This window comes from Neolamprologus multifasciatus, chromosome 20 (genome assembly GCF_963576455.1).
Source record: "Neolamprologus multifasciatus chromosome 20, fNeoMul1.2, whole genome shotgun sequence".
In the NCBI taxonomy this organism is placed as follows: domain Eukaryota; kingdom Metazoa; phylum Chordata; class Actinopteri; order Cichliformes; family Cichlidae; genus Neolamprologus; species Neolamprologus multifasciatus.
In genome coordinates this window covers 24,426,616-24,442,005 of record NC_140458.1, presented here as the reverse complement: position 1 = coordinate 24,442,005, position 15,390 = coordinate 24,426,616, and the positions used below count along the sequence as shown (strand labels likewise).

The following is a 15,390-nucleotide window of genomic DNA, read 5'->3' as shown; positions in this document are numbered from 1 at the left end:
ATGGTGATATCATACTAACATCATAATCTAGTCTTTTTTTTTTTTTTTAAACACCGTTTTGTAACAATGTAACATTTTGTGCTACCAAAAAAATAAATAAATAATCCACCATTATGGCGCAAATACACCAAAGATATATTAATACAGAATTATTCTCACAGTCACTCTGTTTTGTAGGTAACTGGATAAAACTGACAATAGTTTACAATTTATTTTTCTAACACTAACATTAAAAATAAGTGAAGGTTTAATCTTGAAAAAGTGTGAATTATACACAACTCTAAAATGTGTTGGGGTATTTAATTCTGAAATGTTGTGGGTCATTTTAGTGGGTCACGAGGTGCAGGAGTGTGGTTTTACTTGCAGCAGTAAAAGAAAACCAATGAATTCAAACAATATTCGGCTTCTTCACTGCAACATAAATCGGCATTTTTAAGTTTTAAGGATGATCTGGTAGTCAAATTTTAAGCTGATGCAGATGTTTTCAAATAATTTAGCCAATAGCTGATTTTTTTTTCTGTTTATGTGCTTTTTTCTTTTTTTTGTGTCATCACTGAAAGATACTCTCATTTGTTTTGACAAATAACTGAAAATTAAAATAATATGATTACAACTAAGTCTTCCACATTAGCATACTGGCAAAATTCCTGCTTGAAGAATCTAAATGACTCTTCGAGACTTGTTTTGGGAGACTGAACTAATGCCATTTTCATATGTTTTTAACGGCACGAGGATGGAAAGCTGGAGTGAAATTAGAACCTCAGGTATAATCCAGATAAAAATTACCTCGTTTTGATAAGCCATTTGCACTTCCACGGATCATGTAATGTGCCTCAGTTTTGCCATTTTTGCCAGTTTAAAACAAGAACTAAATAGGATCATTCTGATTCACGTACAGACTTTTAAATATTACCAAACCCAGATTACAAGTACTTTAACTTGAACGCATCTATTTTGTCATGATGTGTACAGGACATGTATCAGTTTGACATTCTTGTAACACTGTTTAAGAGTTCTAGTTTTCTTTCTTGACAACCTTTTGATTTTGTCTTTGGTTTATTTTTTCCGTTGTAATCCAGTCTAAATCAGGGATTATGGTAATCCTTGATATTCTGGATCACAATAATCATTATCCTGTTGAAACTGGAGATTTGATATGGATTAAAACAAAATTAGCTGGGTTACCTGATCCTATCTGATTACATGATCCTGTTGTTCCTTTGAACTAGATTTCAGGATTTGATCCTGTCTGATTGGATTAATACTACCAGATTACTTTTGAACAACTGGACCCTGATAGGGAAAATTTAAAATCCAGCTGATATTTACAACTTCCCTAACATCTAAAGATAAAGCTTCTGAAAGGAGCCTTGGTGTTTTTACTTGGCTTTTATCATGTCACAGGTCACAGTGTGGAGTTTGCATGTTCTCCCTGTGCCTACTTGGCTTTCCTCGAATTTCTTGCCACCGTCCAAAAACACGTGCGTTAACTGGTTAACAGTTAACTGGAAATTCTGAAATGGTTGCAAGTGTCAATGTGAGCATGGATGATTGAATGATCTCTCTCTATTAGTGATGTGATAGACTGATAACCTCTCTAGGGTAAATCCCGCCTCACACCCAGTGCCAGCTGGGACAAGTTCAAGCTCCCCCACTTACAACCCCAAATTGGATAAGTGCTAAAGCAGATGAACATTCACAAAGGATTTAAAATAAAAGCATAATAGAAGGTACCATCGCAGCCCACAGTTCTTCAGGAACAGGTTTATTGTCTCACAAAAACTGGTTTGAAAAAAACAAAAACAAAAAAGAAAAAAAAAAAAAAAATCACCAAAGTGGGTAACAGATGGTTGAACATTAACTAGAACTAGAAGAACAGGTGTCAATTAGGGCTGTGCAATATGACCAAAATCTCATATCCCTATATAAACATTTCTTATCCCAATAATGATGTATATCATAAAGATTTTACATTTTCTGTAAATTCAGTGAATCTTCGGCAACTTGACTTGTGTTTTCAGCTGGGTGTCGTGTTCCTGGAGTTGAGTGTTTTGACCGATGCATGAAACTATATATTTTTAGACACAAGTTCTAACAACGGCTATTTTCTTTGTGAGTATTTATTACACGGCGTGTTGGGGGGAAAAGCCTGTTCTAACATTTGAGTCTAAGGTTTCTTTTTTTACCACCTGACAGCTCTTTTTTGCTTCTCATCCGTAAACTCTCTCCATGCTCTTTCAACTGATACTTTCGTAGGTGGTTGAAGAAGTTTGCCGTGTTTGAGTCTGTGGTGGGGACCGGTTTGTGGCATCATTTGCATAGTACAGTTTTCTGGTCCGTGTCAGACTTTTCATTACCAAACCATGTCCATGCTACAGAGGTAGCCCCTCATTTCGAGATAAGGTTCTCGATTTGGTTTGACTGGTCCTTCTGTTTGGAGCTACCTGGGACTTCCTCATCATCACTGGCCATGCTGGTATTCTCGATGCCTGCATCCACGTGGTGACTGTAAGTGCCATTTATAGTTACTTCATGTTTTTATTTGAGGTAATTTGTTTGATGCATATCCTGAAATTTGATGTTTGAGAATACTGTATTTTGTCATCATTTCAGTTTATTTGGAAAAATCTCAACAGGATCATGAGCTTTATTGTGAAAACCGACACGTAAAACAGTCACTTATCTGTCCATAATGTGGTTATTTTAAATATAAGAGAAAGAGAGAACTTTAATAAATTAATATAGCCACTACAGTGACCATCAAAATGATGAAAAAATATTGCTGTAAACAGTGAATTTCGCAACACCACAAAATAAACAATAGCGTATAATATGAAACAATAGATATTTAATATCGTCATCAGATATATATCGTCATATCGAGCAGCCCTAGTGTCAATGTATATAACTTTAATGAACCTTAACTATCCTTCTAGTCACAAGAATTTTTTAAAGCCATGCCATTTACTGCACAACAGCAATCAGATGAACTCATCGGATTTTGGTAAATGACAGCAACCTTAAGTGAATATGCTAGCCTGGAGATTTAAAGTCTGCAACTCTTAAACAGAGCACGTCTTGATCTGTGTGACTGTTGCTTGGCAGCCACCTCAGAACTGTTTACAGCTACTTATGTGACATTTCCAACTATTTATTGATAAACATCAATGAGCAACTGTGTTTAGAAACTGGAGCTTAGAAAAAGATCAAACATTTTCATACACGACAAACTGAATATGTGCATCCAGTATAGTGCGTGAAGGAGGACTGTACTTGGGACAGTGAGGGGCATGAAGTGCGACTGTGATAACATGGGTACTAGGTCGGATAGGAGGGACCTGCAAAAGGAAGAAATCTGTAACTAGTTGGCCCAAATTATTGCTGCAGTGGCAAATGGTTGCCTATGGCTAACTTTTGAATCACGATTCATAGGCAATGGGACAGTGGAAAGTGTGGTGGATGTGAAACTGTTTAAACGGACAGGTATGTGGATAGTGGTAGTTATGGTTGAACGATACTGAGATATTTCTGTTATTTTGTTTATCCAAATGCAAACAACAGGAATGAGTTGGTGTAACGAAGGCAACACTGCATAATCAGATGAAAGTTTTTAACTAGTTGTTGTCGAATATGTATTCTTACTCAGATGAACTTGTGGCACAGAATGAGCAAAATATAACATGTTGAATATGGGTCTGAGATACAATCCATTAATGAGTAATGTGTAATGAGTCTATATTATCCATGTTTACCAACTCACTTGAGTTAGTGTTACTGTATGTGCGTGATGTAATTTTCAGTTTTTATATGTTCACAACAAAAAGGACTGGATCCTTTTTGAGATTATTTTAAAGAAATTAAAAATTTCAACCTCAGCTGAGATCTTGCCAAACAGCAGAAAAAAAGTCTTCAGGCACTGGTCCAAATTACAAACAAACCAACCATGTCTACATACCTGTGCAGCTTTTTCATCTGATGTGCTGGTGGCCTCTGTAGTATCTTTGACAAAGTAGTTGTCAATAATATCACTTTGCTTGTAGTCCTGGTGGCAAACTGAGCACCGCATGACATTAACTAAAGACAGAAGAGAGAAAACAAGGAGAGACCAAGGTCAAAGAAAGTCAAACGTTCAAACACTGGACTGCAGATCAGGTCTTAAGCAAAACAAGTGATACTGGCTGATATTTAGGAAGAAAAATGGAAACAAGCCAAAGCAGCAGTCACCATCAAGGACAGGCCCATATCCAATTTATTACCTGGCTTATTAAGCTAAGAAAAGTCCTTTTTCAAATAAAAGGGAATAATAACCGTCCTTCAGCAGACTGTCTTATAATTTTTTTAGGTGAATTCCTGTTGTTATTATGAATTCTTGGCACACTGGAACATCCATGCCTATTCATGGAAGCTAATTGATTTAGTGCTTGTCTGCAGAAGATTCAAATCTCATCATTCTTGGCATTTTATTAGCATATTAAATCACATGACCAGAAAACAACGACTGTTCCACTTAATCATTTTATCTGGCTTTGTTGATGGAATTACTGCTATAATCAGATGCCAACAAATAATTAGTTCAGCACTTTCCCACTTAATTTCTAAATCTAATATTAGTCACAAAATGAAACTTAAAATTAATTAGTGTAACATAATACCCCTCCTCTACCTCATAAACCTATAAATCCCCCCACTTTCCCTCAAACCAGCTGAGGTAAAACCAGTGTAAACTGGTTTGAGCTGGTCTACACTGACTTGAACAGCATACGGCCGGTTTGTGTGAGCTCCAGCTGCATGAGTTGTTGTGTGATTGGTTGTGAGAACAGATGGACTAGAACTGTGTTGAGAAACCCACACAACCATACACAAAAGTACACACACAAAAACAAATGCACCACACTGATGTCACTTTGAACTGGACCTCAGCTCCACAACTCTATATATGCATAAACAAGTAGAAGCTTATTTTAAACTGGACAGGGCTCTCTGCTTAAAAATAAATAAATAAATAATGCGAGGGGAAAATAAAGCTACAGCATGCTTAAACACACACAGGTTGATTCAACTAATTCAATTAATTATCCAAATCCAAAATTATCCTGCAGAAGTAACTTGCATTAGTAGATAACAACAGGTTAACCACAAGTGATCCAGGCAAAACAGATCCATACCAAAAAGATTAAGTTTGGGTATGAAGCAACGCTGAGCTTAAAAGTCCACATCTAACTTTGTACATCAGATAAAGCATTACTCAGTAACACCGTCAGCTACTTTTGGATATTTCCGTAATTACATCTGCAAGAAGCACTACAGCACAGTTCACAACTGTACTGCAGCCCTGACCCTCTGCCAGGCTGCAGGTGCTAGCATGTTTTGGCAATGGTGCCATTCAGAGAGCATCGTCTACATGTGCACTGTCAGCAGGGAGCAGTGTTAAAAAAATATTTTGGAACAACTTTTAATGTTGGCTCGTCTTGTGGTTTTGCTCAGAAAAGCAACAGAGAACAGAGAAGTCATAATGCACCAAGAACTTCTTCGCAGTGAAGTGAAACTGAGCAAGAAAAAACACAGTCCACTGTAACCACTTTCTGATATGTGACTTTTGGCATTTTGGACCTCTTCAATATGAACTTTGCCATCATCATTTTCCCTGGTTGTTTATTTTGTGTTATTTATTTTGAAAACTGCACTCAAGCACATTTGCATTGGCTGCATCCATCACTCTGGAGAGCCAAACACCTACAGACACAAACATAGTTCAGGTCAATTTATCCAACAAGGGTCTGAAATGCAAATGTCTGAAATTATCGGGTCTCATTACAGGGTCTGCCAGCTAACTAGTACATAGTCTGTATCGATATGAGACTAGGGCAACACTCCAGCACAGCCACCATCCCATGTCCTGCCTCCTTAAAACTGTATCCAGGCAGCTCACTCACCTAAACCGAGTATTTCCAGTAATGTGTGACCACATCTGAAACAGACCAGACTTTCTTGCTTTGTGCTGGATATGAGAGAGGAAAACTGTGGATACTATCCCAATCTGATTCTCCCAAACTTGTTTCAGGTTCATATGTGAAACAAATTCATAATAAATTATAACAGCTATTACAGCCAACATTATAAATAAGAAGTATAGAGGTTCAGACACAAGAATGAATGAATTCATCAGCATACTTATCTATTAACTTTCCCCACATTAGTGAATTTGACTTCAGAAATAAAATAAGAAGAAGACATGCCAAACCAATTACTCTTTTCTTTTACCCATTGCCTTGAATGAAACCAACCTCACCATTAAGCAAACTGGTGTTGACACTTATTACTAGGGCTGCACGATTTTGCATAAAACAAGAATTACGATTTTTTTGCTTAGAATTGAGATCACGATTCTCTCACGATTTTCTTTTCCAGTATAAATATTTATTGCACTTATTAACTGCACATCAACTTCGTAACAGTTGAGACTGAATATAAAAACAATAAATAAACATAAAAACAACAAATGTTTCACATTTTGTCGTTGCCGCAAAATGTTGTACTGCTTGAAATTCCATCTCCACCGTTGCTCGACACTGTGTGTATAGAGCAGGTAGTGCAACAATAGAAAAATAATTGCGGGACGGCACTGTGTAGTGTTTGTCTAGGGTGTTGATCATTTTCCTAAATCCCTCGTTTTGCACAGTGTTGATGAGAGCCATATCTTTGGTCAGGTGATAAGTAATAGCCTCCGTAATTTCTTTGTGCCTGCGGGAGTTCGACGGGTATAGGGAAGCGCTGTATAAGGTTCCCGTTATTGATGTTTGGGTGGTTGACCGGGACGGAATTTCTCCAGTCACTTTCTTGTCATCCCTGACGTGCTCTCCGTTGTTTTTTCCCTGCCAATTTTAGCAGCCAGCTTCTGTATCACTTGGTATAAGGCTCCGCCCTTGTCATTTGTTGAGCAGGAAGAGTGAGCGCTTGTTTTCATGCAGATTACATCCCGGATCAAAATGCGGTACAATCGTCGTCGTCGTCTTTTTTTTTTTTTTTTAAATCGTTGTCATTTGGAAATGAGATCGCACATAAGTATGAATTGAGATCGCAATTTTCTAACGATTAATCGTGCAGCCCTACTTATTACTAGAGATGGACCGATCCGATATTACGTATCGGTCCGATACTGACCTAAATTACTGGATCGGATATCGGAGAGAAATAAAAAATGTAATCCGATCCATTAAATATCAAAAAAAAAACACCTCACAAAACTTGCAACACGGCGTAACTCGGCTCATAACCGTAGCACGGCGGAGCAGTGTGGTCACGTGATAGAGCGGCTGTGCGTATTTGTAGCCTGCTAGCAAACATTTCATCTCCGAGGAAGTTATCTCAGAGAGAAGTAAAGCAAGTGTGTAAGTTCATCTCTGAATGTTTGTAAAGCATTCCCGCGTTAAGCTTAACAACCGATATATGGAGCGACTGCCTCTCTCTCTCTCCCCTGCTGCTACTTCAATCGTGAAACTGCTTAATGATCAGCTGATCGGCTTTTCTGTCGCGAGTCCGTCTCTCTTCTTTGTTTTTGGCCCACTTTGCACCAGACAGAGGAAACCAGCGGCTGAACAACAGCAGCACGTTTAACCTTGATAAGCTGTTGTTAGAATTTATTTATTATTACTTTCTACACCATGATCCTTTTCTACTTAGCTGACGGCTGGTAACTGTGCAGGGGCGGATCTAGCAAAGTTTAGCCAGGGGGGCCGATAGGGCATTAACAGGGAAAAGGGGGCACAAAGACATACTTTTCTTTCTTATTCTCATTTAAAATGTCTAGCTTTTAATAAATAATTATCTGAATCTTACACCCAAAGTTTTAATCTGATGTAAAATGTATAGAAGTCCATTACTGTATATAGTAACTGTTAAGTCTAATATACCCTAGTAATAGGGGTGCAACGATACACAAAATTCACGGTTCGGTTCGGTTCGATACTTTGGTGTCACGGTTCGATATTTTTTCGATACAAAAAAAATGTTCATGCCTTTTTATTAATTTGTCATTTATTAAATTTTCACGGCACATTCTGCACCACATCTCTGTGCGTTCATCATTTGTTTGAAGCCAGCTCACCTCCTGCAACCACTTTTCCGAGAATACGCACTTCTTTTGTGGTTCGGACTCCTTCTGACATTTCTTTGGAGGTGGAGGAACATCACAGTAATTGCTTAAAGGAGCTTCTTCGACGTCTTTAAGAGTTTTAAACAAATGTCTGTCCTCCTCCTGAAAATCTTATGTACGCAAACACGCGTTGCAACTTCTTATCTTGTGCGGGTTTTTATTTTGACAGCGAATGCGCACCTGCGGACGACTTATGTGCAGCCCTGGTTATTTAGCTCGTCATATTGCAGCCACAGAAATTCTTTTGTCCATGAAACCATAAAGCTGCACTTTCTTTTTGCCTTATAGTCTGATTTGTCATAACTTTTCCGTTTTGTCACTTCTTCACCCTGACCTGTCTTATTTGGCTCAGCAGAACTAAAATATATATCCTGCTGCTTTTACACACGCACTAACATAACGCTCAGCGATTCTCTGCGCGATCAACCTCTCACATGTTTAAGCTGCGGGAGATTTCACTTGTCATGTTTGCATAGTAAACTAACGATTGATAAGATGATGTCAGAGGAATTGGTGCAAATTATCATCACTCACCAATCAGTACTGTCGCTTTCTATACACAGTTCACGCGATTGCAAAGTGAAAGCAAAAAACAAGCGCAAATTCAAACGCGATTTCAGTATGTCACATATTGACAGTGGCCGATGCCAATGACATAATTACCCAGCTACATTTCCGAAAGAATGCAAAAGCATTGACATATATTTTTCCTTCCTACGATAGCCCGACGGGCAGGGCAGAGATAGATTTTGGTAGCCCGACTGGAAAAAAGCCCCAGGACGTCGGGCTAGCGATTTTGCGAGCCCTGTATCTGATTGAGGAATCACTCATCTTTGGAAAAGAGAGTTTATTACAGAAATGTCTCTTTCCAAAATAAAAGCTATACTATACGCTTCTTCTGGGCTATATTCTCAGCAGCATATTAAACATATCAGGTCCCCATAAGGAGAATCATGTGCTAACGGCTGTCTAAATGACTCGGGTAAAGTTTGTAGCATGCGTGCTTGTTTTGTCTGCTTCCACTTGTCTTTGCACTAGGATGATGTCGGAGTAAATGTGCAGTCATATTGGTTGTGTTCCCACTAGTGCTGTCAGCGTTAATCTGAAATGACGTTAACACCACAACACGGCAAATCTCCGTTAACGAGCTACCGCGGATCGCCTCATGAGTGGGGCTGGAAGAGTCAACACATTAACGAGCTAACTGCGCTAACACACTAGTTCCCACCAATTGAGCATTGCTGGCACATCCAACATACTGTTTTACTTTTGTCCATGACACGCTTACCTTCAGGGTCATACGTCACATGAAGACCAAAATAGTTCCAAACGCCAGATCTGAATGAGGGTGGGGGAGGTTCAATTTGCCATGTTGCAAGGAGCTTAGCTTCTGTCTGCTAGCTTGCCCTGCGCTCAGTGAATCTGTGTTCGACTACTCCGCCTAGGCTGCACTGTCGAGCACAGATCCACTGAGCGCTCAACACAGACAGCATCGTCAGAAGGAAAGTTGATAAAATAAATTAAAAATGTTGTATTGTTCGATACATATGCGTACCGAACCGAAAGCACTGTATCGAACGGTTCGATATCGATACGAGTATCGTTGCACCCCTACCTAGTAAGCTATACTACTTTTTCCTTTGGGAAGGTACCATCTGTGAATTCTGCAATTCTGTTGAAGAAAGATGTTGAATCTATTTAATTATTCTTGAAAAATAATTGATTTCTGTGCATTTTTTTCACCCTGCATCAAATTAAAGTTGCTTACATTGATTAAGCATCATGAGGAAGAGGGTGGTTCCCTATTTTCTTTTGCTGGGAGTTTGCAACCCTATTAGTTAGGTTGCTTAATATTTCTGCTAAGTACTCTTTAAAATACCAGAATAGGGAGGATGGAGTAGGTTTAACTTTATTAGATTGATCAGTATTGCTGATCTATGAAATATTTTGGGTGCAGTGTGTTTTTTTTTTTGTTTTGTTTTTTTACATACAGGTATAACAGAATAGCTTTAGTGTTGTTGTTGTTTTTTAACTTGAGTATGAACTTATACAAAAAGCAACAAGATATTAAAAAAACAGTTTTATTGATTAAAAAACACACTATATCGGATTCATATCGGTATCGGCAGATATCCAAATTTATGATATCGGTATCGGACATAAAAAAGTGGTATCGTGCCATCTCTACTTATTACTATTGTTATTATAATAACAAATTCATAATAGATTTTGAAACTTTATGTTTAGGTTAACTGTATCAGACTGGAAGCATCTGTTTTCTTCCTGTATGTGTAATTTACTACAGCTAGAGTTAAACAAGGTGATCAAAAACAAGGTGATCTGTTTTAAGCAAGTTTTGTCGTTTAACAATATCTTGTACCACCGATTCTGAACTTTTAAAATCTCTACCCCCTGCATATACTGTAACCTCTACATACATACAAGAGCGTTTGGACAGCATAACTACCCCTAAAAGGCAATGCCTAAATTAAAACTTTGATGTTTTATGACGTTTTTATAACAGCACGCTTTTATTACAATATACTGATGTCAGCCTGCTAAATGTAAAAATAGTCATATTCATGAATCAGGCCCTATGGGTAACCCTGCGCACAAAAAGTGCAGATCTTAACAAATCACTGTGATAACAATAGACAACAACTGATTCATACAGATTCTGCATGACCTTTCATATGAGATAGTTTGCTGATTACTTAATATGGTTTCTTGAAATTTTCTTTCAGGTTCAACTTTGACCTTCTGCGCAGACAATTAAGGTCAAATCCTTAGCTAACCTAGATACTGATGTCCCCCAAGGCTTAGTATATTGTTGTGAAGTTTGAAGGCGATCCATCAAGAACACTGGGTAAGAAATTTAACCAATTTTCACATTTGGTGTGATCTTGACCCAATTTAAATAAGCTCACGCTGTTATTGGTATCTGCCATCAGACAAAATTTGAAAGTGAGTGGGAAAAAAAGAGGAAAACTGTAATAAATAGAACCAATTACATACTGCTTTCCTTTGTGGGATAATAAACAAAAATAAAAAAACAAATACTAGCTTATAGTAGACTATTTTAAACATTAATAGCAAAACTGAAATCATCTGGAAATTAACTGAACCAAATGGAACAAAAAAAACAAAACCTAAAACTAAAAATCAATAAAAAAAAATACTACAACAACAAAAAACCCTCTTCAGCTTTGATCTCTTTAAAAAAAAAATGTTTTGATGAAATGTAATAACCTCAAAGTTTATAAAATATTTGGTAGTTAGTAAGAATTTTCCCTGCAACCACTGAGAGCAGAGAGTTCATTATCCATCACTGAACCTTGCTCAGTGCTGTAACTGGGGCTGACGGGACATTTGTAATGTTTAATATATTAATATCACATGAATCAATGATTAAAATCCGGTTACCAAGAAACTTTTTACAGGATGCACCTCTTAAAGTGACAGTGGTCACTCTGAGACGTGCCTATACTGCACCACTGAACATGCACTTAAATCTCTCAATAGTTCCTTCTGTTCCGGACAGCAGAAAGACAGTAGAAGGAGCTAAAATAGGACCTCCCCCTGACAAAAAGGGTTCTAAGAACTGTAACCATTCCTAGTTCCTCCAATGCACAGACACAGAAATTTATGTGTGTGTGTGTGTGTGGGGGGGGGGGGGGGGGGGGGTGGACACTTCCTCCACATGCTATAAAACCTTTTCTTAACACAAGGTCTAAAAGGCACCATATGTTAACAAGGGGAAGCAACCCTGCTTTGTTTTCCTAAACACCAGCCCAGGTATGACTGAGTGTGGCAGCTAGAGTCACAAAAGGAACACTCAGGACTGAAAATATAGAAGTCCCACTGAACAACAGTATATTCCCTGATGAGTGAGAAGCCATGTGATACCGAAGGCAATATTAGGGTCACTCCTAAAAACAGAACTTAGACAATGTGATATTAAAAATGACTCAAGAAAAAAAAGAGAGTTTGGTGACAGGTATTGTAAGAGATAAAACTGTGCTCACATAGCTAAAGATAAATAAAGAATTATATGAGTATAACTTGTAAGGTCTTTTGGATGAAGCAAGAAATACAACACTTGTCTAGCATAGACTGACAGGAAAGTGATTGGTTTAGTTATACACTCTATGGACAAAAGTATTGGACAACACTGTCGCCTTCGGTTTGAATTTAGGTGTTTCAATCCCATTACCATGTATGTGTAAACTCAAGGACCTAGCCAAGCAGTCTGGCTTTACAAGCATTTGTAAAACAATGGGTCATTAAAAACATCACAGTGAGTCAAAGTGTGGTACTGTGTGTTGATACTACGACTGCAACAGGTCAGTTTGTGACATTTATTCCCTCCTACACATTCCACAATAAGCTGTAAATGATATTATTGCAGAGTGGCAGGTTTTAGGAACCACGTTAACTTAACCAAAAAGGGGAAGGGGAAGACTGTAAAGTTACAGAGCAGGGTCATACAGTGCTGCGGTGCAAAGAAATCGCTACTCCTAAAGATTTGAAATGGCAGACTTTTAAACCTTGTTAGGCATTAACATCAGTACAAAAACTCTGCACTGGAGCGTCACAGCAAGGGATTCCATGGCTGAGCAGCACTGTGGGTGGCTCAATAGTTTTTTTCCACACAGTGTATTTTGTTGCACAGTAAACCCCGGTAATTAGAGTAACTCAGGGATGACCTTCAAATTAATATAAAAATCAGTCCAATCCAATAGGTTACCAGTTAATCCATCCCACAAAATGTCATACAATGACAGAAAAGACACAGTTGTTAAATTCTTGACAGCCTGTATATAGTTTGCTGTAGTAGAATGTTTACAGCTGTTTACCAGCATATGGTGAGTTGTTGCAGTGTTAGTCTGGGAAGACCAGCCAACCCAGAGCTCTTGACAAGCTATAACATTTTTGCACCAAGGAAACTGTGTCTGAAGATTATTTCACTGCCATCCTCACATGATGATTTGTGATTTTGGATAAAAACCAGCGGATGAAAATCGAGTCTTGTCCATCAAGGTATCTTTAGCCAGAGTCTACCAACACAAAGCCTGGTCTGCTTTTCTGTTTTCACTAAGCAGACATGGCACAGCTGCAGTTTTGATCAAAAGTCTAACTCTGCTCTCAGGATAAAGCTTTTGGTACACCAGCTGAAACGATCAGCCCTGGGGTGCTCTTGCCAAGCATCTGACAATCAGGCTTACCAAAAATTTATCAGAACCCAGGAGCCTACATTAGTCAGACTTTAGGATGTGTCCACTCTTACAGCTACAAAGGTAGCAAGAAACACCTTCACTGCATCATTATGTTGCACCGCATTTACAAGACCTTATCTTGGAATTATGATTTTTACATCACATTCTAAGTGAGCTAATTAGGGAAGATAAGGGAAAATATCATTATCAAGAGAGCTAAATACATGAAAAGATACATTCCACACTCTATAGTAGTCCCTGCAGTTGCATTTCAATGACAACTTAGCACTCACATGTCTATGAAGTGCTGTACACACAACAAACATTTGGGTTTCTAGAAATCAGAATACATGTGTATAAACATTTTCAACTCCATCTCTCTGCAGATGAATGCTTCTTTGTTACAAGTTGTAACCGAAGCCTCGATTATACTCGGATGCGGACACGGACACAGACACGGACATATGAAGACACCACGGTAGAGTAGTCATTCCTGTTATGCTTCTTATGCACAGAGTATGCAGTGGTGCATGAGAAGCAGCAGCCCACAGTATTGTGATCAGCATCCATCCTATGTTTTAGCTGCTGTCTACTGATAAGTATAGAAAGGATATATAATTATAATAATTATAATTATAATTCAAGCGGTTTTAATTCGTGTTGCTTACTGCTGTTTTCCATGTTTGTTAAGGTCGACGTTATTAATTCGTGGCACTTAAGATTCTCGCCACGGACAGACTGGCTACCTACCCAACAACAAGCTCGTAGTTTTGAAAGGTCAAGAATCAAAATAAGCAAACAGGTGCCACATGGTCCACCTCAATCGCGATCATTTACCCTTCCAGGTGCTGAATCCCAAACTTCCGATGAACAGCGTTAACTGAGAACAGATGAGTGACCCAAAGAGCGGCCAGGCCTGCTTACTTGGGGATAAACTCACCTATGTGCGTGTCCGTTTGTCCGTGCGGTCCAGGAACCTGTACGCTTATCTGTCTGTCTGGTTGCGGGATACATTTCAGGCAAAAGGAATGCAGACAAGGCAGAAGTTTTGGTTCACAGTCTCGGCTTTGAAGACTTTGTTTACACACTGCGCACGTATCCAGTAAATTAATAGGAATGGATACCGGCGTGGCCGCAGAAGCCGCGGGAGGGGGGGACATTTTAGCGGCGAGTCCACCGACAGGAGCATCCCCGACAGCTTCAGCCGCAGTCGGCTCTGCATTAGTGCTACTGGTCCCAGCCGGGCTAGCGCTACCGTTGGTTTCTCCTCCCGCACCAGCAGCCCCGCTGCTGCCGCTGCTACTGCTGCTGCTAACGTCTCCACCTTCACTGCTGGGTGTAGGAGCCTCGTTTGCGTTCTCACGGGGCTCGCCTTCTTCATCCCCCTTTGTATTTGTTTCTATGACTATTACTGCATTATCGGTTTTCGTCTCTGGCGGCTCGGTATCTTGAAGTGAAGGCACGGAGTCCGACTTAGCAGACGTTTCCATATCCTCTTCGCCTTTGTTATCCGCCATCTTCCTTCCTCTTAGAACCGCTGCACATCCTGCGTAACTTCTCGAATCAGGAGTACGTGTGGACGTCATGACGTCGACGCCCCTTTGATTTTCTGCACACGTGATGCAATCTGGGCTCTGTGCACGAGCTGAAACACTTTCCGAAAGAAATAAAAAGGCGTTAGTAGAGAAATACTATAAAGTAAATTAACAAACAAATGTAAGTTTGTTGACAGCCGATTAAACTTTGAGCCACAAATTTTGCTAACAGTTTCTGCGTAAATATCACAATATATTACTTTTGTCCCATATCTTAGGGACAGAGAAGGAAAGAGAAGGAGAATGGGCTGTTGTTTGTAATTTGCACATCTGGTTTACATCTGGGTTTAACTGTTGTCAGGAGTTTTTATGTGGTATTAAATTAAAGCCTTTGACATATTTAAATTTCACTTAAAACAAATACATATATATATAAACTAAATTAACAAACATATATATATATATATATATATATATATATATATAT

At 38.8% G+C, this 15,390-nt stretch overlaps 1 protein-coding gene and 1 long non-coding RNA gene across 5 annotated transcripts in view; both read right to left on the bottom strand.

Annotated features, from left to right (window-relative positions):
* trim33 (tripartite motif containing 33) overlaps positions 1–14,969 on the bottom strand; it is a 31,413-nt gene extending 16,444 nt beyond the window's left edge. For all 4 annotated transcript variants that reach the window (XM_085145284.1, XM_085145285.1, XM_085145286.1 and 1 more), the window contains exons 1-2: positions 14,309–14,969; positions 3,956–4,074 (exon numbers count right to left, since the gene is read on the bottom strand). In XM_085145284.1, the coding sequence (XP_085001410.1) occupies positions 3,956–4,074; positions 14,309–14,954 (765 nt within the window). In that variant the 5' untranslated portion in view covers positions 14,955–14,969. The remainder of the gene's footprint in view (positions 1–3,955; positions 4,075–14,308) is intronic.
* On the bottom strand, positions 6,862–14,302 carry LOC146494980 (uncharacterized). The gene is made up of 2 exons (XR_014871451.1): positions 9,768–14,302; positions 6,862–7,911 (listed from the first exon to the last, which is right to left on the bottom strand). It is a non-coding gene; the product is annotated as an uncharacterized LOC146494980 (long non-coding RNA).
* Positions 14,970–15,390: the final 421 nt, after the last annotated feature.